This window comes from Trichosurus vulpecula, chromosome 8 (assembly GCF_011100635.1).
Source record: "Trichosurus vulpecula isolate mTriVul1 chromosome 8, mTriVul1.pri, whole genome shotgun sequence".
In the NCBI taxonomy this organism is placed as follows: Eukaryota; Metazoa; Chordata; class Mammalia; order Diprotodontia; family Phalangeridae; genus Trichosurus; species Trichosurus vulpecula.
The window spans coordinates 211,944,982-211,972,656 of record NC_050580.1 but is presented as its reverse complement, the minus strand read 5'-3'; the positions used below and the strand labels follow the sequence as shown (position 1 = coordinate 211,972,656).

Below are 27,675 nucleotides of genomic sequence, written 5' to 3'. Positions count from 1 at the left end.
AACAGCAAAAAAGCGGGCTTTTTATTGCCTTTTGGTACATGCAGTGTCATTCTAAAGAAAAAACTTTATTAGGGAATAAGCACACACATCTTCAACTGAATTATGCAATTTCTTGTAAGTAAGAAAGTTCTGACTAACATCAACAATTTCACATTAAAACAATTCTGTCCTTTCATAAGACTATGTTTCCAAGAGAGCCACTGTTTCTAATGTAGCCACTACTACTAACACCAGCTAACATTTACTGAGGGGCTTGGCCTGTGCAAGGTACTGAAATACATGGCCTAAAAATCACCATTACAGGCTCTACAATTCAACTTCCTCATTTTACGAGGGAGAAAATTGAGGCTCAGAGAGTGATTAAGTGACTTGCCCAAGGTCCTATTTGTAGCAGTGCTGGGATTTGTATCCTGGTCCTCTCTCTTCAAATCCTAGGCTCTCTCCATTAATCCATATTCTTTTCCATTGTGTGCTTAGCTTGTTCAAGAAAACCATGAAAAGGCAACAGAGCAGAAAAATCAGCTTTTAAAATGTTTTCTTTTAAAACGCCTAAGAGTAAACACATTGCCATTTTAAAAGAGAAAGTGATCCATGATTCATTCCCATTGGAGAGAGAGTACATGTTAAAAAGTAAAAGACAGTAATTTTATTTTAACTATGTTAATTTGACTTAAATTTTCCCCTTTTTAGATACCAGAAAATTACAGAAATAGTGATCTATATGCTACTGGTGCAGGGGCTTTGGAATTCCAGATATAGTAATCAGATGAAATCAATTCCCGGCCTAAAAAGGAAACAATAGACAACGTTAAACATTTTTTTTATGCACAAATTATTTTATGAAGCTCTGACTTTAAAAATGAAACCTATACTGTTCTGACTTTAAAAATGATACCAATAGTACTTGAAAATAATTTCAACAATATTCTTGTATATCTTACTAATTTCATTTATCAGTATGTCAATATGCTATATACCATTATAATACTATAGAAGCTTTAATAAATTTTAATACCCATTGACTAATCTGCCTATTTTTAGTTTATAATACAAAGTATTACTCAAATATTCCTTACTCTTGCTATGCCAAATCCTGCCATTTTCCTCAGCATGGACATTCTACTTCTAACCCCTTACCCTCATAGCAACATCCTTACTTACACTTGAATCAGTTTCCATTTTCACTACTGCAATTTCTTGATTAGTATCCCTTATTCTGACCTCAATACCTTCTCATTTACTTAAAACATCCCAGCTAAAATAACCTTTCTTGATAACTCATTACAAAGTTACTCACATGGGACCCTTTTCTATCTCCCTAATAAAATTTAACTTTCATCCTTCTATATTTGCAAAATTCAATTTTGCAGCTTTTATTAAACAAGTATAACCCATAATATTTTTCGTCATTCCAGCTACAGAATACCATGGTTTAGAACACTGTAAAAAGATTACTGCTTTCCTAAACATATTGTAACTTTTGAATATTCTAATATGGTGATAGCTTGTAACGGCCAAAGAATGAATAATTGTTACTGTTACGGCAGCTGTTTAGAAACTAATAGTGGAAGGAAACTGGTCTGTACATGATGGTCCCTTTAAAATTGTCTCCATTTACTTTAAAATTATGACAGGTGTGTTAAACTGCCCACCTAATATCAGGACATAAGTCTGAAAATTATTTTTCAATATATTGCAATTACTTTAACGGTTAGTGAATACCTAAAATGTTTTCAACATGGAGTCAGCTTTCCACAATGGCTTTTCTTAGCATCCATGACTTATCTCTAACAAAATACAAAAACTGCAGTGTCCTTAGTGGTCAACTTTCTCTGAAATCGATCACAAACAAGGTTTATTACGTGTGCTGGCTATACAAAGACACAACTGAAACAATTCAGTTCAATCCAATTCATGTTTATTAAGCGCCTACTATGTGCCAGGCACTGTGCTAAGCACTGGGGATACAAAAAGAGGCAAAAGATAATCCATGCCTCAAGGAGCTCCCAATCTAATGGGGCTGACTATGGAATATGTAGGAAATGAGTTAAAGATAACTTTGGGGAGGGGAGCACTAGCAGCTTGGGGGTTAGGAAAGGCTTTGTGTCGGCGCTTAAATTGTATCTTGAAGCAAATCAGAGATTTTTAGAGGTGGAGGAAGTACATCTTTAAGAAAAGATGGAGATAATACAGCAAGAGAGCGGAGCCAACCGAGTAAGGGAGACCACCTTACTCTTGTACATGCAGTGCCCAATTCCCTGTTCCCATCATTATATGGCTTTTTGGAATTTTGTAACTCTGGTCCAAGAATCTCCCTGAGACCTCTCAAATGACGATCTCATTCCCTTTGCTCTTGTTCTTTTCTGACCCCCCCAGGATTTCTATCCACCGGCTTAAAAAAATACAGGTAAAAATTAAAAACAAAATCTTTTCTTTCAAAATGTATAAACTATATATATATATTTTGTTTAACTGAATTCAAGTCACTACTTCTTTCTTCTATGTCATTTCAATATTTAACCTGCATATCATTTTAAACTTGTTGACAAGTTGCTTTCTGATTATGAATCATGTATTTGTATTTAGTATTTGCCTGATATAGTAGGTGCTCAGTAAATACTGATTAACAAAAATATTTTCTTAAAAGGTAAAAAACCATTTACATGATTATAGTAGCAATTATTTGCAAAAAAAAATCTATTTACTAAGAAGAAAAAAAATCTATTTTTGATCCAGCTGAGTCTATCATAGCTCTTCCTCCTTTATATATTCAGTTTCAGCGGGTTGCTCTGTAAACTACAAGAAGGCAGAGATCAGAATGTGATGGGCTGAACAAGAACACAAGTGTCCTAGGAAGGTACTCCAAACAACTTACATTTAATATACTGGGACCACATCACAATATACGAAGTCTTACTCAACATGAAATTTTTGTTATACTTTCTTCAGTTCAGTTTAAAACTAGGAAACTTACATGTAGTTATTTTAGGTTTTCCTGATGCAAACACTTGAACTGAATGCTGATCTGCATAACACCCAGTGAGCGTGTAATCTGGGATCCTAAAATAAAGCTGGAAGAAAGTAAAAATGTATCTAAATCCATTTAGTACACATCACATAATTTCTTCACCCATGATTCTGGGGGTTTCATCTCACATATTGCACAATGTAAAAATTACAAACACTAAAACCAGGATATAGTATAAGTATTTTGATGAGTATTAAGTAGGCTAACATATATTTCTAATGATTCCTGAAGTACAAGAAGGAGAAATGTATGGTTGAAAAAAAGGAGGTGGCTTTTCACGTAGTGAAAGCAAAGGATAATAAATACATATTCTAAAATGAGTTTAAAATGCCCGATCTTTTTAAACACGGGATACTTCAAATTTAGTGCCAAAGATACGGATGCTGCCTACCAACGACTGCAAGCCTTTCACAAGTTGATGTGGCTAAAAAAGTCTATGACCTATTGGCCAACCTCCTCTTCAAACTTAGCTAAGTTATTCCAGAGATGACAGGTGAAGGGGGCAGGAGCGGGGGAGGGAGGGAAGGAAATAAGCCTTTTAGTAGCACTTAAGTCTTTGACAAAGATTCTCTCATTTGATCCTCACAACAACCTTGTGCTTTTATTATCCCTATTTTACAAGTGAGGAAAACTGAGGCAAAAAGAGGTTAAGTTACTTGCCCAGGGTCACACAGAAAGTTTCTGAGGCCATGTTTGAATTCAGGTCTTTCTGACTCCAGGTCCAGCCCTCTATCCAATGCTCCACCAGCTGCCTCTAAACAGACATATAATCTAATAGTGGGTCCATATCCACAGCTTCATTTGCTAGCTAAGACTTACTAGACCTTTGCTCTTTGAAGGCACTGCTTTTGAGGATACAAGGTCACTTCACTGCCACGATGGAATATCAGTCAGCAAGCATTTATTAAGCACTTAATAAATTTTAGGCACTGTGTTGTATGCTGGAGGTACAAAGAAAGGCAAAAAGAGTCCTTACTCTCCAGGAGCTTACATTCCAATGATAGAACACGTGTGTACGTACGTGTGTGTGTGTGTGTGTGTGTGTGTGTGTGTGTGTGTGTGTGTGTGTACACAGAGTTGATGAAAGTAACTATTAGAAGGGAAGGCAGTTGGAGAAGAAGAGCATCCTAGAGAAGGTGGGATTTGCCCTGAGCCTGGAAGGAAGCCAGGGGAACTAAGAGGTGAAGAGGGAGAGCAGTCCAGGCCCAGAAAGGATGGGGGAAGTGGGAAAAACAGGGGATGGGGACGGGGACCACAGCCAGTGTGAAGGCACAGCAATGGAAGATGGCAGGTCACGGGGGAGGAATAACAAATAGGTCAGTGTGCCTGGATAGAAGACATTGTGCAGGGGAGTAAAATGTAACAAAGAAGTCAGGTTGTGAAAAGCCTTAAATGCCAAGCAAAGGACTTGATATTTGACCCTGGAGGGTAAAGGAGACTCCCTGGAATTTACTGAGTGGGAGAATCACAAGATCAGTTAGTCATCAAGCATTTATTAAGCACCTACTATGTGCCAGGGACTGGGCTACCTGGTTAGAGCTATGCTTTAGGAAGATCTTCTACACCCCTTGTGAAAAATCACTTTGAAAGTTAAGTGGAGGGTGGATTGTGGTCAAATGAGACAGGTGGCAGGGAGATCAATGAGAAGGCTGCCATCACAGTCTAGGAGAGACGGGATGAGGGTCTACACTAGGATGGTGGCTACATGAGTGGAAGGAGGGGGATATACATGGGAGACACTGTGAAGGGAGAAACACAGTAGATTAAATATCACTAAACTTTTTTTATGATTTATCATCATAAGAGCCATCATTTATCATACTGTGCTAAAAGGCAGTACATTATGTAAAGCTATTTGCTGCTAAACTACAGAACTGTCTTATGGCTGGTTTGTTGTTGTTCAGTCATTTCAGTCGTGTCTGTCTCTCTGTGACCCCATTTGGGGTTTTCGTGGCAGAGATCCTGGAGTGGTTCACCATTTCCTTCTCCAGTTCATTTTACAGAGGCAATTGCACAGAGGCAAACAGTGTTAAGTGACCTGTCTGAGATAACACAGCTAATAAGTGTCTGAGGCCAGATTTGAACTCCGAAAGATGAGTCTTTCTGACCCCAAGCCTGGCACTTTATCCACTGCTCCAACTGGCTGCCCTTTATAGTTGGTAAGGATTATACTAATGTATCTAGGAATGTTTGTCTCTAAATTCTGTATCTGAACTACGTTTGGTATCCCTAGGAAAATTCCTATAAGTGGCTACTACACTGCACAGAACTGTTTGCACCTAAACTGCACATCTATCCTAATCTTTTTTTTGTCTCCTTATGGAATGGGCTCTCTCTTTTTTTATTTTTGCTAATAGACTGCTAGTAGCTTATACCCCCATCCATTTGTATAATCTTCATAGATAACTGTGCTGTTTGATAAACTCTTTGTTTTTAATTTCTTAGCTTTTCTTTTTTTTGGAGGGGAGATGGCAGGGCAATTGGGGTTAAATGACTTGCCCAAGGTCACACACCTAGTAAGTGTGTCAAGTGTCTGAAGGCGAATTTGAACTCAGGTACTCCTGACTCCAGGGCTGGTGCTCTACTCACTGTGCCACCTAGCTGCCCTTAGCTTTTCTTTTTATGTCTTTCTTGTTCAGAGGAGAGGTTTTTAATGCAGCTTACTCCCACAAATATATTCAATAACTTACCTTTACATAGGTTGTACCCCCAACGCAAACAGTATCAACTGGTTGCTTTTGATGACCCATAGTATTAAAATTCACAGTTCCAGAAAGATTAATTTCCAGTGACTTGGGGAACTTTTGCCCTGAAAATAGAAATATCATCAACCAACCATTCCATTTTAATAGGCACTTAAAATAGATGAAAACGGAGAAAAAAGCAACTTACCTATAATCCAGATTATTAAGCTTTTTTCTCGTAATACTTCTACCTGGCCAAAACTAACTTTGTATTCCAAATGGGTGATTGGACCTCTGCAAATAGAAAGTTTTAAAAAGTTGTCATGTAAATAAAGCTACACACAGTTCACAGAAAAGTCAAAAAACTGGATACTGATACTTAACATAAGGACAACTCAAGCTCAAATTTCTAACTTGTTTGGCTTCCAACCTGGGTTTTGAGTCAGAGGTCCTCACTTTGAATTCTGGTTCACTCATTACCTTTGTGACTTTGGGGACTGATTTCCTCATCTTTAAAATGATGGCATCAGACTAGATGACTGTGCTCTTATGAATGGACATTAGTGCTCTAATGATGGGTTCTAAGTGGCCAAATCACTTAGCTTGTTGATATAATTAAAGTATCCACAGTCTCCCAAATATTTCATATATTCTTTCATTGATTTTAAAAACTGGAAAACGAAATAAATGTATTTATAAATGATCAGAAAAACACATATGGACAATGAAAACCATAATACGACTCTACTTAGGTCATTTTGAGAACTATATTTTAGAATAAATTTAAAAATAGAAAATGGCGAGGAAGTAACGTTGAAACCTAATCAGCTTAATTCACCAGATGGTTAGTTGACAGCAAGGCCAGACATATATATAAGGATATAGAGTAATTACTGGAAGAGAGAGCACTCTCTGGAAACAGGCGTCTGCTACAGCTTATATTTATTAGTGACTGGCATCCACAATCAGAAAAAATAGAGAAAAAATTAAAGCTAAAAATGTAACTTTGTGCTGTTTGCCATTTTTATCAGTGACTTAGAAAATGTGAAGATCACACAAAATCATCAGTGATAGATAATACATTTGGATCATAAAGTCGCAATCCAAAAGCCTAGAACATTGAACTGAATCTAGTAGGATGACAGTCAATAGAGATAAATCTAAAGTCTTTCATTTGAGTACAAAAAAATCAACTTTGCAAGAATCAGATGTGGAAGCCATGATTATGGAGCAGCTGTTCTGAAAAAGATCTGGGTAGCTTAGTGGACTCAAGTTCAGTATGAGTCAGGATGAGACACACTTGTTAGGAAAGCTAATATTGCTGGCAGCATTTAGAGGGTTACTGGGATGTGAGAGTCCCACTGTACTCTGTCCTTGTTAGATCTCAACTGGAATACTGGGTTCATTTCTGGGAGGCACAGTTTACAGGGAGGGACATTGATAGAGCATCCAAAGGAGGGCAGTCAGGATGGCAAAGGGCGTTGAATCCATGACATATGAGGATCAGCTGAGGGAACTAGGGACATTTAAACTGAAGAAGAGAAGATGTGGGGGGATATAACAGCTCCCTTCAAGGACTTTAAGGGCTATTCTGTGAAGAAGGAATTGGATTTGTTCTGTTTGTCCCCGAGGGCAGAAGTAGGAGCAGGGCTAGACGTTGGAAAGGTGCCACACTTCCTGTCAATTAGAGGTGTCTAACAGTGGAATGGGCAACTTGGATAGGTGGTGGGTTCCCTCTCTTTAGGAGTCTTCAGAGACTGGATGAATGCTTGTTGGGTATGTTATAGTAGGGGCTGCTTTTGGGCATGGGTTGGATGAGATGGACTACTAGAGTCACTTCCAACTCTCAAAACCTGTGATTCTGTGATTTTATAATTATAGCTTAAGAACCAACATCACTAGATTAGCATAAAATCCTTACTAGCCTAAACAAATATTCTTTAAAGAGAATAGTGCAAAAATGGAGAAACCATGACACTAAATTATTCCTACCTGTTGTAAAAAGGTATATGAGCTTCACAGTACTCAAAGGAATTTTTCACACTTTCATGAAGTTTTAGATGGACAGTTATTTTTAACTGCGAATTTTCTTCCTTCAGTTGGTAAAATCCTAAAATTGGTGGCACAGGCACCTAAAAACAAAAAAGTTAAAAAATTAAATAATTTCCAGCTACTAGATGTAAACTATTTATTGACAAATCCACTCACTAATTATAGTATTGTCATGGTTCATGGTTGTCCTTTGTTCTTGTAGAGGATCAAAATGACTTCACTATGTTGGAGTCAAGGTATAGTGTGTGTGGCTGTGGCTAATCAGACCAATACAAGCTTCGAAGGCTCTACCACAGGTTGAGCACAAATAGTCTATATGAACGTGTGGAGTGGAGATGTCTAAATTTGCCCATTTCATATTTCTTTTGAGGTACTGCAATTCTGCTTTCACAGTGCCTTCTTTGATGGGGGTACATCATGCTGGGTGGTCCTTTGCCAGCATCTCCCATGTCACACAATCAATTCCAAAGTTTTTCAGAGAGACCTTAAGAGTGTCCTTGTATCACTTTTTCTGACCACCATGTGAGCATCTTCTTCAAAAAGTCTTTTAGGCAAACATTTCTTTGGCATTTGAACAATGTGGCCAGCCCATCAGTTTCACTCCCTACAGTAGAATTTCAGTGTTTGGCAGTTTAGCTCCAGAAAAGAACTCACTGTTCACTACCCTATCCTGCCAGGTGATCTTCAGAACCTTCCTAAGACAATTCAAATGGAAGCAATTCAGTTTCTTGGCATGGTGCTGGTTTACCATTGAGGTTTCACAGGCATACAACAATGAAATCAGCACAATGACTGTCTGGTAGACAGACTAATACCTCTTGTTCCCCATACTTTCCTTTGTGGCCTCCCAAAAACTGAGCAAATTCTGGCAAATTTGTGAGTCAATCTCATCACCCATGTGGACAATCCCTGGAAAGTGTATTGCCAAGTGACTTTATCTACGGTATTCATAATTTCTCCTTTTGCTGCAACTGACGGTTCAATGTTTGGATGGTGTGGTGCTGGATAGTGGAGAACCTGGTTTTTTGGGTGTTAATTGTCAAGCCAAATTAGTGCAAGCAGTAAAGAACTGATCCAAACTTTGTTGCATCTTAGCTTCAGAGGTTGCACTGAGTGCACAATCATCTGTGAACAAAAGCATCATGTACTAACTCCCCCTCCACATTAGTCTTGGCCTTTAGCCTTTGCAAATTAAATAATTTACCATCAGTGCAGTAACTGACTTTGAGCCTATCTATGTTCATTCTTGTTGAAGGCATTGAATATGGCTATGATATTAATGAACAGGGTATTTGCTCTGAGCTATTTCACAGATATGGACTTGCATTGACTGGTTCATGACTTACATATTTCTTTTCCTATCCTTAGTACCTAGCACAATATCTTATGCAGAATATTTGTTAAAAGACTTCTGGTGACAAGATGTTGGAGTGAGGAAGGAACCTGCTGAAGGCCTCCCAAATTCCCCTCCAAACAACTAGAAAACTCTTCAGGATTGATCTGGAGCAGGGAAGCAGCTTACCAGTAGTAGAGGAAGGGTCTATCTCACTGAGGTGGGAGGGGAACAGGCCCCAAAACAGCCTCAGTCAGCCTCTTAGCAGGGGGCCTGCAGCAAGGCTCCAGGCCTGGGGCAATCTATCAGCCAGGCCCCACCCTCCTGCAAACAAGCAGCCCCCTAGGCAAGTAAGCAGTCTGTGTATCACAGCAAGGTCCCACCCCAGCACATGCCAACAGCCAGGACTTAACCCCATTGCTTACCAGCAATGAACCGTGCCCCCCACCCCAGCCTACCAGCAGAGAGACTGTTTCCATAGCAACCCAGCAGCAGGGCCCCACCCCTAGGGCAGACCAGCAACAAGATCCCTCCTCTAGGCCCAGCTACCAGAAAGGGCCTGTTACCATAGCAACCCAGCAAGGCCCCACCCCTGGAGCAGGCCAATAGCTAAACCCCACTTCCAGGGAGACACACGGCCAAGCAACTAAGCCCTGAAGTCCAGTGAAAGCCAGCACTAAGACCCGGAACTCCAGCACAAAAAGCTTGGGACAATGCAGGACCAGAGCCCAACTCTTATATAAAAATACCAAATCTCAAAAAAAAAACCAAAACAAACAAACAAAAAAAAAAAACAAAAAAAAGGCAGAAAAATGAGTGAAAAACAAAAAAAGTCTGACTATAGAAAATTAACTATGACATAAACTTAGAAAAAGACAACAGTGTCAAATAGCTACATGTGAAGCCTCAAAGAAAAATGTAATTTGGTCTCAAGCCCAAAAAGAATTCCTGGAAGACTTTAAAAAGGATATTAAAAAGCAAACTAGGGAAGTAGAAGAAAAATTGAGAAAAGAAATGAGAGTAATACAAGAGAATGAAAAAAGAGTTAACAACATGGGAAAAGATATACAAAAATTTACTGAGGAAAATAACTCCCTAAAAAATAGAACTGGCCAAATGGAAAAGGAAGTACAAGAGCTCACTAAGAAAATAATTCCTAAAAAAGTACAATTGAACAAATGGAAACTAATGACACTATGAGACATCAAGATACAATAAAAAAAATAAAAAAGTTAAAAAAAAGCAGAAGAAAATGTGAAATTTCTTAATGGAAAAACAAATGACTTAGAAAATAGATCCAGGAGAGACAATATAAGAATTATTAGACTGCCTGAAAGCCATAATTAAAAAAAAGAGCCTGGACAACATCTTTCAAGAAATTATCAAAGAAAACTGCTCTGATATATTAGAACCAGATGGCAAAATTGAAATTGAAAGAATCCACTGACTACTGCCTGAAAGAGATCCCAAAATGAAAACTCCCAGGACAACCACAACATAGCGAAATTCCAGAGCTCACAGATCAAGGAGAAAGTATTGCAAGCAGCCAAGAAAAGAAAAATACTATGGAGCTACAGTTAAGATTACACAGGATTTGGCAGCTTCCACATTAAAGAGCTGGAGGGCTTGCAATATGCTATACCAGAAAGTAAAGGAGTTAGGATTACAACCAAGAATCACCTACCTGGCAAAACTGAATGCAATCTTTCAGGGGAAAAAATTGACATTGAAAGAAATAGAGGACTTTCAGGAATTTCTAATTAAAAGACCAGAGCTAAATAAAAAATTTGACCTCCAAATACAAGACTCAAGGGAAACAAAAAGGTAAAAAAGAAACATGAAAGAGAGAACATAAGAAATTCAATAAGGTTAACTTTATATTTCTATATTAGTAAGATAATATTTGTAACTCTTAACTTTATTAGAAGGAGTATATGTAGACAGAAGGTATACATAAGGTTACTTTATGTATGTAGTATTAATGTGATCAAAGATCTTCCCCACCCATTCAATAGGCCTCAGGCTAGGTGGGAAAGCTTGATTATATCTTTGTTTGTAAGTAGGCCTAACGCCTCTACTTACCAGGTACGAAGCTGATTTGAGGGTGAAGCCTTCAAGGCCCTAAGGGGAGTTGCTATGACCAGAGTTCTAGTCAATCATGAATTCAGCCAAGCAGAGACCTAAGTTCTAGCCAAGCAGACACTGCCTAGGACTGTATATAAGGAGAACCCAGAGTGTGAGAGAACCAAAACTGAAGAGAAGCAGATCTGAGAAGCAGACATCAAGAAGATACGGAGGCAGCAGACATCAAGAGGGCACTGAAGAGCAGACATTGAGAGAGCCAGTATCAATAGAGCCGCAGAAGAGTGCTGAGTGGAGAGTTAGGATTCATGAGTGATTGTTTACAGGAAGGCCCTAGCAGGGGGGAAGGTTACAGGATGACTTGGTTCCTTGCTATAATTCCTTCCTATAATACTGTGTTATAATTTCCTTGTTGCTACATTGAGGTGGGCTAACTGGTTTTGGAATATAATTACTGCTATATTGAATTGGGATTATTGGTCTTGGGACTGGATACTCTGGTGTCTAAATAAATGTTATATTTCCTCTACCTTCTACCTAGAGAGTTTTTCATACTTTGCAATTCTGAATCATTCAGGCATGTTCATGGTCATCCTCAAGGTCATGAATCTTGCCTGATACAGATGATACCCCAAAAAACAAAATAAGGGGGTGAGAAAGAAAATTGCACTGAAAGAAGGATGGGAGGAGACTGAATTATACCACATAAAAGAGGCATGAAAGAGCTATTATGATGGAGGGGAAGATAGAGTGGTAGGCAAAGCTTAAACCTTACTCTAATCAAAATTGGCTCAAAGAGGGAATAACATACACGTTCAGTTGGATGCAGAAATCTATCTTACCCTATAAGGAAGTAAAAAGGGCCAGGGATAATAGAAGAGGCGGGGATTGATAAAAGGGAGGGTATATTGGGGAAGGCAGTGATCAGAAGTAAAATGCTTGTGTGGAAGGAAAGAATGGGAGGTAAGAGAGAGGGGGACATAAAGAAGAGAAAAACAGCATGGAGGGAAATACACAAATAGTTATCATAATTATAAATGTAAATGGGATGAACTCACCCATAAAATGGAAGCAGATAATAGAACAGATTAAAAAGCAGAATTCTACAACACACTGTTTACAAGAAACACATCTGAAGCAGAGAGATATAGACAGGGTAAAGGTAAGGGCATAGAGCAGAATCTATTATGCTTCAGCTGAAGCAAAAAAAAGCAGGGGTAGCAATCATGATCTCAGACAAAGCAAAAGCAAAAACAGATCTAATTAAAAGAAATACAATGAAGTCGTATCAATACTAAACATATATACACCAAATGGTATAGCATCTAAATTTTTGAGGGAGAAGTTGAATAAATTACAGGAAGAAATAGATAATAAAATTATACTAGAGGTGACCTCAACTTTCCCCTCTCAGAAGCAGATAAATCTAACCAAAAAATAAACAAAAAAGAAGTTAAGGAGGTGAATAAAATTCTGGAAAAGATGGATATGATAAATCTCTGGAGTAAACTGAATGGGAATAGAAAAGAATATACCTATTTCTTAACAGTACATGGCACCTACACAAAAACTGAGCATATATTAGGACATTAAAAACCTTACAACCAAATGTGGAAAAGCAGAAATAGTAAATGTATTTTTTTCAGATTATAATGCAATAAAAATTATATTCAGTAATGGAAAGAGAGATTAAAAATTAATTGGAAACTAAGTAATCTAATCCTAAAAAACAAGTAAGTGAAAGAACAAATCATAGGAACAAGCCATAATTTCATTAAAGAAAATAATGAGATAACATAACTAAATTTATGGGATGCAGCCAAAGCAGTATTTAGGGGAAATTTCATATCTCTAATTGCTTACATCAATAAAACAGAGAAAAGGCAGATCAATGAATTCACCACCACCCCCCCCAAATAGAAAAGGGATTAAAAATTCTCAATTAAACACCAAATTAGAAATCCTGAAAAATCAAAGGAGAGATTAGTAAAATTGAAAGAAAACCATAGAACTAATAAGTAAAATTGAAGCTGACTAGAAGCTGATGACCAGATGGATTCACACGCAAATGTTGCCAAACATTTAAAAAACAATTAATCCCAATATCATATGAACTACTTGGAAAAATAGGTGGAGTCCTACCAAATTCCTTTTACAACATAAATATGGGGCTGATAAACCAGGAAGAGCCAAAACAGAAAGAAAATTATAGACAAATTTTCCTAATGAATATTGATGCAAAAATTTTAAATAGATATTAGCAAAGAGATTATAGCAGCATATCACAAGGATCATACACTATGACCAGGTGGGATTTATACCAGGAATGCAGGGCTGGTTCAACATTAGGAAAACCATCAGCATAACTGACCATATCAATAACAAAACCAAGAGAAATCATATGAATATCTCAATAGATGCTGAAAAAGCTTTTGACAAAATACAGCACTCATTCCTATTAAAAATACTAGAAAGCATAGGAATAAATAGAGCTTACTCTAAAATTATAAGTACTATTTATCTAAAATCATCAGCAAACATTATTGGCAATGCGGATAAGTTAGAAGCCTTCCCAGTACTATCAGAGGTGAAGCAAGGATGCCCATTATCACCTCTATTATTTAATATTTTATTAGAAATGTCAGCTATGGGGGCAGCTAGGTGGTGCAGTGAATAGAGCACTGGCCCTGGAGTCAGGAAGACCTGAGTTCAAATCCGGCCTCAGACAATTGACACTTACTAGCTGTGTGACCTTGGGCAAGTCATTTAAACCCAATTGCCCTTCCCCCCTCCAAAAAAAGAAATGTTAGCTATAGCAATAAGGAAGAAAAAGAAATTAAAACAGAATAGGCAGAGAGGAAACAAAACTATCACTCTTTGCAGATGATATGATGGTATACTTAGAAAATCCTAGAGAATCAACTAAAGAACTACTTGAAATTATTAACAACTTTAGGAAAGTTGCAGGATACAAAATAAATTCATATAAATCATCAGCATTTCTATATATTGCCAACAAAATTCAGCAGCAAGAGATAGAAAGAGAAATTCCACGTAAAATAACTGTAGACAATATAAAATACTTGGGAGACTACCTTCCAAGACAAACCCAGGAACTATATGAACACTTTTCACACAAATAAAAGTCATATCTAAACAACTGGAAATATATTAATGGCCCACAGGTAGGCTGAGCCAATATAATAAAAAATGACTATTCTATCTAAATTAATCTATTTATTCAGTGCCATACCAATCAAACTTATCAAAAATATTAAAGCTAGAAAAAATAATAACAAAATTCATCTGAAAGAACAGTCAAGGACATCAAGGGAGTCAATGAAATAAAATGTGACAGATGTACCAGATCTCAAACTGTATTATAAAGTGGTAATTGTCAAAACAGTCTGATACTGGCTAAGAAATACAGTAGCAGATCAGTGGAATAGATTTGGTACAAATTACATTATACTAAATGACCACAGTAATCTAGTATATAATAAACCCAAAGAGTCAAGCTATTGGAACAAAAACTCATTATTTGACAAAAATTGCTAAGAAAACTATAAAACAGTATGGTATAAACTACATATAGACCAACATTTTACACTGTATACCAAGATAAGGTCAGAATGGATACATAATTTACACATAAACAGTGATACCATAGGTCAGGAGTAGGGAACCTGCAGCCTCGAGGCCACGTGTGCCCTCTAGGTCCTCAAATGCAGCCCTTTGACTGAGTCTAAACTCCTGATTTGTTCTGTGAAGTTTGGATTCAGTCAAAGGGTCTCACTTGAGGACCTAGAAGGCCACATGTGGCCTTGAAGTAGCAGGTTAATACAAATTCTCGATTTGTTATGTGAAGTTTGGATTCAGTTATAGGGCCATACCTGAGGACTAGACTGCCACATGAAGGCTTGAAGCCACGGGTTCCCAACCCCTGCCATAAACAAATTATGAGAGCATGGAATAATCTATCTATCAGATTTATGGATAAGGCAAAAATTTAGGACCAAGGAAGATATAGAGAACATTACAAAATGTAAAATAGATTAATTTTGATTATATAAAATTAAAAAGTTTTTCTACAAACAAAACCAATGTAACCAAAAGAAGAAAGAAAGCAGAAAATTGGGGACAAATTTGCAACAGGTATCTCTGATAAAGGCCTCATTTCTCAAATATATAGAGAACGAGTCAAATTGATAAAAAATAAAAGTCATTCCCCAATTGATAAATGTTCAAAGAATATGACCAGGCAGTTTTCAGACAAATAAATCAAAGCTACCTACAGTCATATGAAAAAATGCTCTAAATCACTATTTATCAGAGAAATGCAAATTATAACAACTCTGAGGTACCACCTCATGCCCATCAGACTGGCTAATATGACACAAAAGGAAAATGTTGGATGTTGGAGAACATGTGGGAAAACTGGGACACTAATGCACTGTTGGTGAAGTTGTGAACTGATCCAACCATTCTGCAGAGCAGTTTGGAACTATGCCAAAAAGGCCATGAAACTGTACATACCCTTTAATCCAGCAATACCACTGCTAGGTCTATATCCCAAAGGCATCCAAAAAAAGGGAAAAGGACCTATTTGTACAAAAATATTTATAGCAGCTCTTCTCGTGGTAGCTAAGAATTGCAAATCAAAGGGATGCCCATCAATTGGGGAATGGCTAAACAAGCTGTGGTATATGAATGTAACTGAATATTACTGTCCTATAAGAAATTACAAGCAGGATGATTTTAGAAAAACCTGGAAAGATTTCCAAGAATTGATGCATAGAGATTTTTAGAGGTGGAGGAAGTACATCTTTAAGAAAAGATGGAGATAATATAGGAAGAGAGCAGAGTTGTGTTTTGTACACAACAGCAATATTGTCTGATGAAGAACTGTGAATGACTTCGCTACTCTCAGGAATACAATGATCTAAGACAATCCCAAAGGACTAAAGATGAAGCATACTACCGGCTTCCAGAGAAAGAACTGATATTGGTTAAATACAGACTGAGGCATGCTATTTTTCACTTTCTTTCATTTTTTTTCTTTTATTCAAGCCTTATACAAAATGACTAATATGGAAATGTTTTACATAATTGCACATGTATAACATATCTGATTGCTTACTCTCTCAGGGAGAGAAGAAGGGAAAGAATTTGGAACTCAAAACTTTAAAAATGTTAAAAAGTTGGAAAAAAATAAAAAAGAAAATATATTAACAAAAAAAGAATATTTATTAAATACATTTCTACCTGTCTTTCCTGGAAAATCTCTCATCTGTTATGATCAAAATAAGGATGCTATTGCTTAAGGTCAGACGTACAATATAGGACCATGGATTAAGTGAAGCACCCCACAATGGTCTCCCAAAAGAGGACCATGAAGAAAATAATATGACTTTTATTTGTGTTTATTATTATTCCAAATAAGAAATTAACGTTACTTGTTAGATATAAGTGTATCATGAGGAAGTTTTATAATATGATATATATGATGGTGATAACTTTACTCATTTGTTCATTTTAGGATATTGTGATACATCATAGTTTACATGTGCTTGGTTAGGTGGATTTACAGATTATGTTATCTAGTTTTTGCTAAACTATCCACCACAAAATGGAGAAGTGGCTTAAAAAATTCTTAAACCATGAAGATAATGCTAATAATGTAAGCATAAATGAATCACAAAAGACAATAAAGATGTAATCAGTTCTGGCAAGCATTTGGCAAAAATAAAAACTTCAAAATTATCAAGATGATCTGAAATATGGATTTATATATTAACAATGAACCTTACGCTAAGTGTATACTGTACATCAAGATATTTGGCTGGTATAGTATATAAGGCCATCAAGATTTGCGAAAACACCTAAAAGCTAAACTTTTGTCCTAGAAATGTCGCCCATAAAAATTTGTATCTATACACTTAAAAACCTAGGAAAGGATGTTCCTAACCTATTTCAACATCTTCCAAATGAAGAGTATCAGTGGGTTTTGAGTCTATTTGTTTAAAAAAAAATGCAACACCTTCCAATCAGCTTGCAAGCACAAACGGCTGATATCAGGGAAGGCAGAAGTTTGCTAGTAGAATTTTAACGATAAACAAAAAATCTTTGCATAACTGGTGGGTGAAATAGAAATATGAGTTTCAAGATTTCTTAAGTGCAGCCTCGGAGGTACTTCTTTTCAATTGGATCCACGTAATTTTTGTGACGTGTTTTCTTCAGCTAGACCAGTCATTAAAGCCAACTACTGGGATTAACTGGATTTAGCTCAGGATCTCAGAACTATGGTATCACAAAATGGTAAGCCAAAATTTAAAAAATAATCAAGTCTAACCAGTCAAATATAGCAGCTAGGTGGTGCCCTGGAGTCAGAAAAACTGATCTTTTTGTGTTCAAATCTGGCCTCAGACACTTACTAGCTGTGTGACCCTGGGCAAGTCACTTAACTCTGTTTGCCTTACTTTCCTTATCTATAAAATGAGCTGGAGAAGGAAATGGCAAACCACTCCATTATCTCTGCCAAGAAAACCCTAAATGGGGTAACAAAGAGTTGGACATGACCAAACAACAAAAATCAGTCTTATTATTAGTGAGGGCAAAAAGGGGTTTTAAATTCTTAATAAGATATTTTGAAATACTGTTTATCTTTTATCTTAATTTCTGTGTATAATTTATATTTTTTATAAATTTTATACCAGTGTGTATATCTATATACTTGTCTACGCAGATGTATATATCTGTATATGTCTATATGCATATATTTTACTTCAGTGACATGTTTTACAATAGGGCAAATTCTGCCAAACTCCTGAGCGTGGCTTGAACAAGATTAAAATGCAATTGGTAAATGTTTAACAGAATAAATAAAAATACAATGAAACACAGAAACATAGATAATGTTAATTTGTGACATTCTAAATCAAATGTGGCCCACAGGGATCTGTTTCTATTTGAGTTTGCCACCACTGTTTTACAACAAATGCAATATGTTAGTAAATATAGTACTATATCTGTTATTTATAGATAAACATATACATATACAGGGGGAAAGTCTATGTTCACAGATTTTTCACTGATAAGGGTGTGACAGAACATTGCTCTAAACAACTAAGTGAAGTGACCTTTAAGCTAGAGCATTTAATATTGTGAAAGTTTACAGAATTCAGAAGAACTCTCAATGAAATTTTAAACCTTCATTTTCACTCATCTACCACTTATATAACCTTATGAAAATTCTGCTCTGAAACACACATGCATTGCTTGTTTATTAACAATATCTATAAGCTATACAGATTAGTAATTTTAAAAAAAATCAGGTCTGTGATTCTACCCCTGTAGGTAACTCCCTCTACCTAAGCAGATTGCCACCTGTTCTTCAAGAGTTTCTAGGAGCACTGAGAAATTAAATGATTGGTCCAGATTATGTAAGCTGTGTCAGCGGCAGGCCTTAAATCTGGGTCTTTCTGGCTAGAGACCAGATGTCTATCCATTAAGCCATATTACACACATACACATACTTTACCTGAGATGTATAGTAGCACAAGTGGAATGACTCTAGAGGAGGAGTGAACGGAAATTTGTAAGGCCCACTAAACGCAGAATCATCCATTATATCAACGCTGCTAGAAGTAAGAACGGCAGAGTCAAGGGAAGTCACACAAGGATGCACCAGAATATCCTGAAGTGGAGATCCATTGGTGGGGAGATTCAAACTGACTGTAACATTTGGCATGACTCCTTCCAAATCACACTTAAAAAACCAAACAAACAGAATTATTACTAACAAGATCCTAAAGATGATAATAACAATAACAGCTGACATTTAGATAATGTTTTAGGATTTGCAATGTGTTTCATATATACTTTATGTTTATATGCCTTATATACATTTATATGCTATGTCATTTGAGCTTCACAATAACCCTGAGGTAGACTTACAGGCATTCTCCCCATTGTACAAATGAGAAAACTGAGGTTCAAGTGTCCAGAATAGGACTCAAATCCAGATCTCCTGAACAGTTTATTTACTTCTGTGAAACCTTTCCAGCGGGAGCAGAGTAGAGTTGATTGCTTTTCTCTGCTTTATTGAGTCTAAGTATGAAACTTCAATGATTACTTTGTCTAATATCAACTCATATTATGACCTACCCCTGCTTTTGCTCCTAAAATACACATTTGCTCCTTGAAATACACATGTTTAAAAAATTTCAATCTACTGTAAATACCCTGCACGGGTGTTCACATCAATGTGTCTATTTTTGGTCATAAGTACTTTGCAGGCAGAAAACAGCTCTATGAGCAATTTTCTCTGCATCAAGCACAGCACCGTGCATAAAAAGGTCCTTCATAAATGCTTTCTAATGATTATGATGTATTTACAAATGAAAGTAAATTTGAGATGGGTTTGTATACAAGAGTGAAAACATGTATTTCTTCATATGGAAAAGATTTGTGATTTTATTGGTACGGGTAACTCTTCCCAATATAGGTAAGTACCTTCTCTGGTCTTTAGTGTCTTAGAGAGTTTCGAGGGCACCACCGGTGAAGTGACTTGGTCTGATTCACACACTCACTTGTGTCAGAAGTAGAACTTCCTGGCCCTGAAACTGGCTCTCTAGCTACTCTATCTACCATCTACATTGCTTCTCTTTTTTCTCCCTTAATTTATTCTAATTCCTTAGCAACCAAGTGACACTAATGAGCTACACTTAAGAAAGAGGTGGATGTTAAGTCCTTGTGCATGTAATTTAGTTGTTCATAGTCTTAGTGATGAAAAAAATACCACTGTTGCTTCCTTGTACTATTCATTGGTATATTAGCTACTATGTTCACTTTGATGACTAGATCATTGTAATTTACAACAAGCAATACATTTCAGAGATGTAGCACAGTATAACTGATAGGAGAATCAATCTTGGAGTCTAGAAGAGTTCAAATCCTACCCCAACATATACTAGCTGTGAGAACACAGGCTTCACCTCTCACGTTTTAAGAATATACAATGAAGATTTGTCAATCTAAATGGGTAAAGGAAATTTCTACCTCTTGAAAAAACAAATACTTTTGACACATTCACTCCCCCTACCAAAGGGGAGGGGAAATTACACTTTGTAAGATATAAGTGCATCTCATTTTAAGCTCTCTTTATCTTATTCATATATGTATATGTCTATGTGTGTATATGTGTGTGTATGTATGTATATGAAGAGAGGGATGAAGGGAGGGAGGGGGAGAGAGGGAGAAGGAGAGGAAGAGAGAGGGAAGGAGTGAGAAAGAGAGAGAGAAAGAGAGAGAGAAAGAGAGAGAGAAAGAGAGAGAGAGAGAGAGAGAGAGAGAGAGAGAGAGAGAGAGAGAGTCACCAGCATTTCAAATTAAGGAAAGGACCTTAAACATAACCTGTCTAACTCTCCTGAAGAAGAGGAAACTAGAACTAGAGAAAGAAGGGACTTGCTCAAAGTCAGTCTGTGGTAGGACCAAGCCTATATTTCCAAATCTCTTGGCACTTTATCCAGTACTCTTTCTATTATACTCAAAAGATAAATTATGTGTGTTGGTTTTTTTTTCCCTTTGGGGGTGGCGGTGGAGGGAGCAAACCGTTTTGCTTGCAAAAAATTTCAAAATAAGATTCCTTTAAATAGTGAGTTCCTTTAAGTGAACCAAAAAAACGAAATGCCCAATGAACATGGCAGTGTATTTTATCATATTAATATGTTGTCAACAATATTCAGTACTATTAAAATAACTTAGAAAGGCAACCTTTCTAGATTTAAAGCATAAAGACTAAAGGAAGAAATCTGAGAATAAAATAATCTAAAAATAATGTCATTTAATAATAGCTACAAGATGTTTACTTATAGATATATTATTTATATAGGTATATTATATTACTATATTTATTATTTATATAGGCATATTATTTATATATCTATATTTATAGATTATTTATAGATTTAAAGATGGACTTTAAAAGTTTGCATTTGTATTAACATCACCATTGCCTTTTCGCAATCATTAACCTTAAATAGGATTCCAGTAGGAGTGATTATTACTTAATGGTTCATTTAAAGCAAAACAAAATAGGAGAAAAAAAAAGACTTTTTAATGACTTTAGGTACCAATTTAGAGATTAGTTTTACCTCCTAGAAAATCTAGTAGAAAATTGGTGGTGCATGTAATAGAATCACTGAGTGTTAAAGATTGTAGAGACCTTAGAGATCACTTAGTCCAAAGCCCTTATTTTGTATAAGAAACTCAGGTGGAAAATGATAACATGATTTGTCTATCATTAGTGATAAAATTTATAGTTCATATCACTCTGGCATTTAAGGACCATCACTTAAGATAAAATGTAAGCTGTAGTACTCCATTTACCAAAGTAAAGTTACTTTTACTTTTCTCAACATATGTAAAATAGATCCACCGAACATGTACCAGAAAGTCTCACCTTACAGGTTATAGTTCCGTAGACCTGCCACATATCTGCTACATCCCGCTTATCGTACTGCATGGATTTAACTTTTTCAGTGATAGAAACAGCAACTTGTGGCTTTCCTTTGTAAGTACCGGTTTTCCAGGCTGGTTGTTTTGGGGCTTGATTTATTGAAAGATTACTAAAATTATCTAATAAAAAGGTGGTATCCAACAAAGTGCCAAATGGACAAACATGTAAGAGCAAATCAGGTAGTTGGTTCACTTTAGTACTTAGATCAGCTTCAGTTTTGGGCCCTGAGTCCAGAAAATCGATCAGCCCAAAAAGTAGATCAAAGGCTTGTGAGATTCCACTAATGCTAATGAGTGGTGGATAAGGAGACAAAGTTTGTTCAACTAGTGGAACACTAACATAAACCAAGCCATTCTTCTGAAAGGCAAGAACGGGCCACAGTTCTCTTCCTCCTATTGGAAGTCCATAGACTGAAGCTTTGCTGATTCGTGAACAGCTATCACGGCTCTCCACAAAGTCCTTATCATCATCCAATAACCTGAGTTCAAAAAGCAGAGCTTTACAGAAGGGGCCATCTTCTGGTAGAGGCACATAACTCGATCCATTGAAGATTTTAGCTCGTTTTTCAACAGTGGGAAACCTTCTGCATCAAGGAAAGAGAAGCTAGTTATTGCTGATTCTATCTATTCACAGTCATAATAGAGGAAAGTAAGTAAAAGAAAAAAAAATCATTAACTTCCTAACACATTCTTTATCTCTCCTTTATGTTTTATTTATTCTCTCACAAGATGAACTGCCATTTTAAAAAGTAAAAACTTGAACAAGTTTGTTTTCTTTATGATACAGTTTTATTGTTGTAGAAATGGAGGGAATCTGACCCAGTTCTAAACAGAAAGCTCAAACTTCTGAATGCAATGAGTAGATTTAAAAGTAGAAGACAGAGAAGATTACTGTTAACTTACAAATTAAACTAACACTCTTCACATTCTTCTTTCTCCTCCCCCCGCCCCCTGCCCCCACCCCCAAAAAAGATCTGGTCCCAAAGAACACAGCTTAGCAGTAGAAAGCTAAGGGTTTAAAAAATTCTTTATGACTTGCATATCTCATAGACAATGCCAGACACAGGACTAATGCATTTTGGGGGGAATATGTAAGATACTTTTACTTGACTTCCACATGTTCTAAAATATTATATATTCTTAGTTTTAAAAGTTCTCTGCTACCACCTATGGGAGTACAGAGCAGTCCCAAATACTGCAATCATTAACTAGCTGAATGACTTTAGGTAAGACTTTTAATTTTCCTAGGCCTTGGTATCTTTACCTAGAAAATAAATGGGCTGAATTAGGAGTTCTTGAAAGTCCTTTTAAGTTCTAAAATTCTATGACTGAATAGGGGGTAAAAATTCATTAGATTGTGAGCTCCTTGGAGGGCAGGGACTGGTTGTTACCTCTCTTTTTATTCCCAGTACTTAGCAGAGTGCCTGGCATACAGTAAGTGTTTAATAAATGCCAACTGACTGAATGATCAAAATCAATTCTAGGCCCAACTTGGGCATTTCAGGTGGATTCTAGGCTTTCCTTGAAATGGGCTGCAAATGTCAGAGTTGAAAGAGACCTTTGAGATAACCTTGTCCAACACCCTCAGAATGAAGCTTAGAAAAATGAAGAACTCTTGGCCAAGGACTCTTGACTACAACCAAAATTACAGAATTTGAAACCCATCTATCTTCCGATTCTAAAAACTAGTGGTTTTTACTCTACAAGATTTTAATAGGTTCAAGGATATTGGGGCTGCTATAGGACAGATAAGAACCAAGACAGCCTTGATTTGTCATTGCTGTTCAGTTAAGTTTGACTCTTTGTGACTCCAACTGGGGTTTTCTTGGCAGATACTGGGGTCGTTTGCCATTTCCTTCTCCAGCTCATTTTACAGATGAGGAAACTGAGGCAAATGGCGTTAAGTGACTTGTCCAGGGTCACAAAGCTAGTCAGAGGCCATGCTTGAACTCTGGAAGATCTTCCTGACTTCAGACCTAGCGCTATATCCACTGTGCCACCTAGCTGCCCTAACCTTGATTTACTTATCTCTAAGGCTTTAAAAGGCACTAAATCAGCTTTTGCTGTAAGAAGGGTAGTTTGCTAGGTTAAGAATAATTTGTCTCACTAAATACTACCAATGGCTGGCTAACTTTCAATATAAATGGTTGAAGAAGAACTCATCCAATTACATATGAATTTTTCTTGTGAATTACTACTGTAAGAACAATGAAGACTTGAAAAACCCATCCTATTTATCTTACCAAAATGAACTATGTAAATTTTCATTTTTCATAGGACCACAGGTTTAAAACTGGAAGGGACCTTAGAGGTCATCATTTGACTCTTTTACAGAGGAGGAACCTGAGGCCTAGAGCTTATAAACACCTAATCCAGAATCACAGAGGTAGTAAAACTCAGATCCTCTGACTCCAAATCAAAACAACCTTAATAAAAGATTAAAAACTAAACCTGTCTAGAATGTAGTTAGTAAAGAAAAAACAACTAAGCAGAATTCTTTGTGTCAAATACCAGGCATTTTCATTTCTGCACTGCCAAGCTGTTTTATTTCACAATCTCCTCTTAGAATCTTTCTCTTCCTTTTAAAGTGAAACATTCCTCAAGTCTTTCTTAATTCTCCCCAGTCTTTTCTTAATTCTCTCTTCCTTTCTTAACTTTACATTTAGTCTATTTATTCCATATCCACTTATAAATGTATTTCTTTTCCTGTTAGACTATAAACCTCTTTTGATTAGAGGTTATTTTAATTCTTTGTATTCATAGTCCCAGTGTCTAGCACAGTGCTTGACATGTTATAGGTCCTTAATAAATGCATGTCAACTGTTAGGTTTTTAAATGAATTAGTCTTGATCAATCCTCAACCTCTTTTCAGGGCTATTACTTTGCTGTGGTTCCTTAAACAACTAAGGATAAAATTAATTATTGTTTTTCGTTGAGGAAAAAGATGGAATTATTCATCAAACCAAATGTTCACTTGATTATATTGACTTTCCCATCTATTTCCATTTTTCACATGCTTACCAGGATAAAATGCTGGCTATTCAACCAGCAGACTGGTTAATTCTCACTCCAAAAGCACAATATTTGGATTTTCATCTCTTAGTAAATCATAGGGACAAAAAGGTCCTTAATGATTGATCACCTAAGCACTCCCAGCACTCCACCACCCAGCTGTCAGTACTCCTTCATTTTGTGGATTAAGAAACTGAAGCCTTGATACTATAAGCAATTTGGGAGAGCAAGGAATAGTTTACCTGTCAGATTTATGGGAAAGGGAAGAATTCACGACCCAACAAGAGATAGAGAGCATTATAAACTGCAAAATGGATAATATTGACTATGCTAAACTGAAAAGTTTTTGCATAAACAAAGCCAATGCAACAAAGATTAGGAGTGAAGCAGAAAATTGGGAGAAAAATCTTTACAACCAATGTGTCTGATAAAGGCCTCATCTCTAACGTATACAGAGAACTGAGCCAAATTTATAGGAATAAAAGTCATTCCCCAATTGAGAAATGGTCAAAGGATATGAACAGGCAGTTTTCAGAGGAAGAAATGAAAGATATCTATAGGCATGCGAAAAAAATGCTCTAAATCACTATTGATTAGAGAAATGCAAATCAAAACAACTCTTAGGTACCACATCTCTCCTGTCAGATTGGCTAACACGATAAAACAGGAAAATGATAAATGCTGGAGAGGATGTGGGAAAATTGGAGCGTTAATACATTGTTGGTGGAGTTGTAAACAGATCCAGCCATTTTTGAGAGCAATTTGAAACTATGCCCAAAGGGCTATAAAAATGTACATACCCTTTGACCCAGCAATACCACTCCTAGGGCTATATCCCAAAGAGATCACACAAGTGGGAAAGGGACCGGTATGTACAAAAATATTTACAGCTGCTCTTTTTGTGGTGGCAAAGAATTAGAAATCAAGGGGATGCCCATCAATTGGGGAATGGCTAAACAAGTTGTGGTGTATGAATGTAATGGAATACTACTGTGCTATAAGAAATGAGGAGCAGACAGATTTCATAATAACCAGGAAAGACCTCCATGATCTGAGGCTGAGTGAGGGGAGCAGAACCAGGAGTACATATACACAACCACAGACATATTGATTCTGTGATGATTAACTTTGATAGACTTGGCTCTCCTCAGCAATACAAGGCTCAAATACAGTTCCAAAGGACTCACAATGGAAAAAGCTAGCTACATCCTGTAATAGTAATTAAGGTGGGACTTTTTGCTGTTGACCTTTAATGATTCTGGCCTTTGTTTGAATGGGGCAGATAAAGTAGGATGTTTTTGTATTTCTCAGCACTGAGACAATTGGGAGTCATCGATTTGTATCTGATGTGATATTGGGGGTGGGGAACTTCTCCATGCCCAGCCTGGGTGAGGTCAGGGCCCTCTGGGGCCCTGAACAGGATATATAAGTGCAAAGGTTAGCTTTCTCAGTGGGAGCTCTGAGCCACAGCAGGAGTGGCTTGTGACTCTGGGCCAGCTGTTCTAATGAGCTCCCTGGCTGTACACCCAGATGTTGAAAACTAGGAATTGTTATTTGGTCTGTAATTCAGGGTGCTGGCTTTTTCCCCTGAACTAGGTGGATGTTATTTGTATGCCGGATTAAAGTAAGATTGTTAACCCCTTAACATTGCTTTCCTTAAGTAAAGCAGATCAAAAGGACCTGTGTTGGCAGCTTTCTGGATGCTGGTTGTTGTGGATCTTAACACACCCCACAGAAGCTGCTAGCCGAATTGTTTAAACACATCCAGAGAAAGAACTGTGGAATCTGAATGCAGATTGAGGCAAACTATTTGCTCTCTCTTTTTTTTTTTTGGTTTTGTTTCTTCTCTCATGTTCATTCTCTCATGATTCGTCATGGTCATAAAACTTCTTTGCAACTTGACTATTGTGTAAGTAAGTTTAATGCGAAGGTTTATGTAGAATCTATATCGGACTGCATGCCGTCTTGGGAGGGAGGGGGAAGGGAAGAAAATTTGAAACTCAAGAACATGTAAAACTAAATGTTGTAAACTAAAACTAAAAAATCTAATTAAAAAAAAAAAGAAACTGAAGCATAGAGAAATGATCTAACGTGTCCAAGGTCTTAAGTAAGCAGCACAACTGGGATTTGAACCCAGGACCTGACTCCAAATCTAGTCTCTTTCCTTTATATCACGGTCTTCATTCCACTGTTTTCTGTACTATTCCGTCAAGCCATAAACCAAACATCTTGTCAAGATACTAAGTATTTGTAATGTGGGATTTCTGGGGCTGAAACATAACACTTTCTAAAGGTTAAAATGGAGGGAGCAGCATTAAAGTTTTAATTAAAAGTAACGTTGGGGGGAAGAATAAGTAGCAACGACGTGCAAAAACACATGTAAATAAGGTCTTCTGATTCTGATTTTCATGTGCCCCGGGGACCTAAAGTTCAGGATTGTGTAGCCTCTCAAGGAAGCACGGTCCAGAAAGACAAAATGAGCTTAAATTGGTATTTTCTTAAGCAATCACGATGCCTGCGGGTGCCCACTCACATTTACCTGGAGAATTTCACGGTCCCACCATGCGGAGTTCCTGGTTCGTGGCTCACCAGCCAAACCGCCCGTTGGGCCATGACTGGGCATTAATGGACCAATTCATCGCCAGTCTCCGTCACCGCATGAGAAAACTCGGGTGGAGGCTTCCCAAAGGGCCAGATCCTCATGGAGCCCCTGAGGGCTCTCTCCAGGAGCTGCCGGCCGCGCCCTGCCACCTATGGCTACGGCCCAGCGGGGAAATAGGCTCCCTCTACGGTACTGGTGCTAAAGCTGGTACGACAGCATCGACCAACACACGCCGCGTCCGCAGAGAAGGCGGAATGACAGACCCCAAAGAAATCTCCCAGCAAAATCCCATCAGCCAGGAGCCCCAGCGAAAACTTCTACTACCGAACTCAGCTCCTTTTCCTCCCCATTCCACTTCCGGGAT

At 37.2% G+C, this 27,675-nt stretch overlaps 1 protein-coding gene across 1 annotated transcript; it reads right to left on the bottom strand.

The window, feature by feature from the left end:
- Positions 1-27,675, bottom strand: AP5M1 (adaptor related protein complex 5 subunit mu 1). Its single transcript, XM_036735620.1, has 8 exons — positions 27,249-27,675; positions 21,642-22,281; positions 18,720-18,947; positions 7,705-7,844; positions 5,921-6,006; positions 5,719-5,837; positions 2,975-3,071; positions 1-784 (listed from the first exon to the last, which is right to left on the bottom strand). Exons 1-8 carry the CDS (start codon positions 27,320-27,322, stop codon positions 702-704), a joined length of 1,467 nt encoding a protein of 488 aa, XP_036591515.1. The 5' UTR covers positions 27,323-27,675; the 3' UTR covers positions 1-701.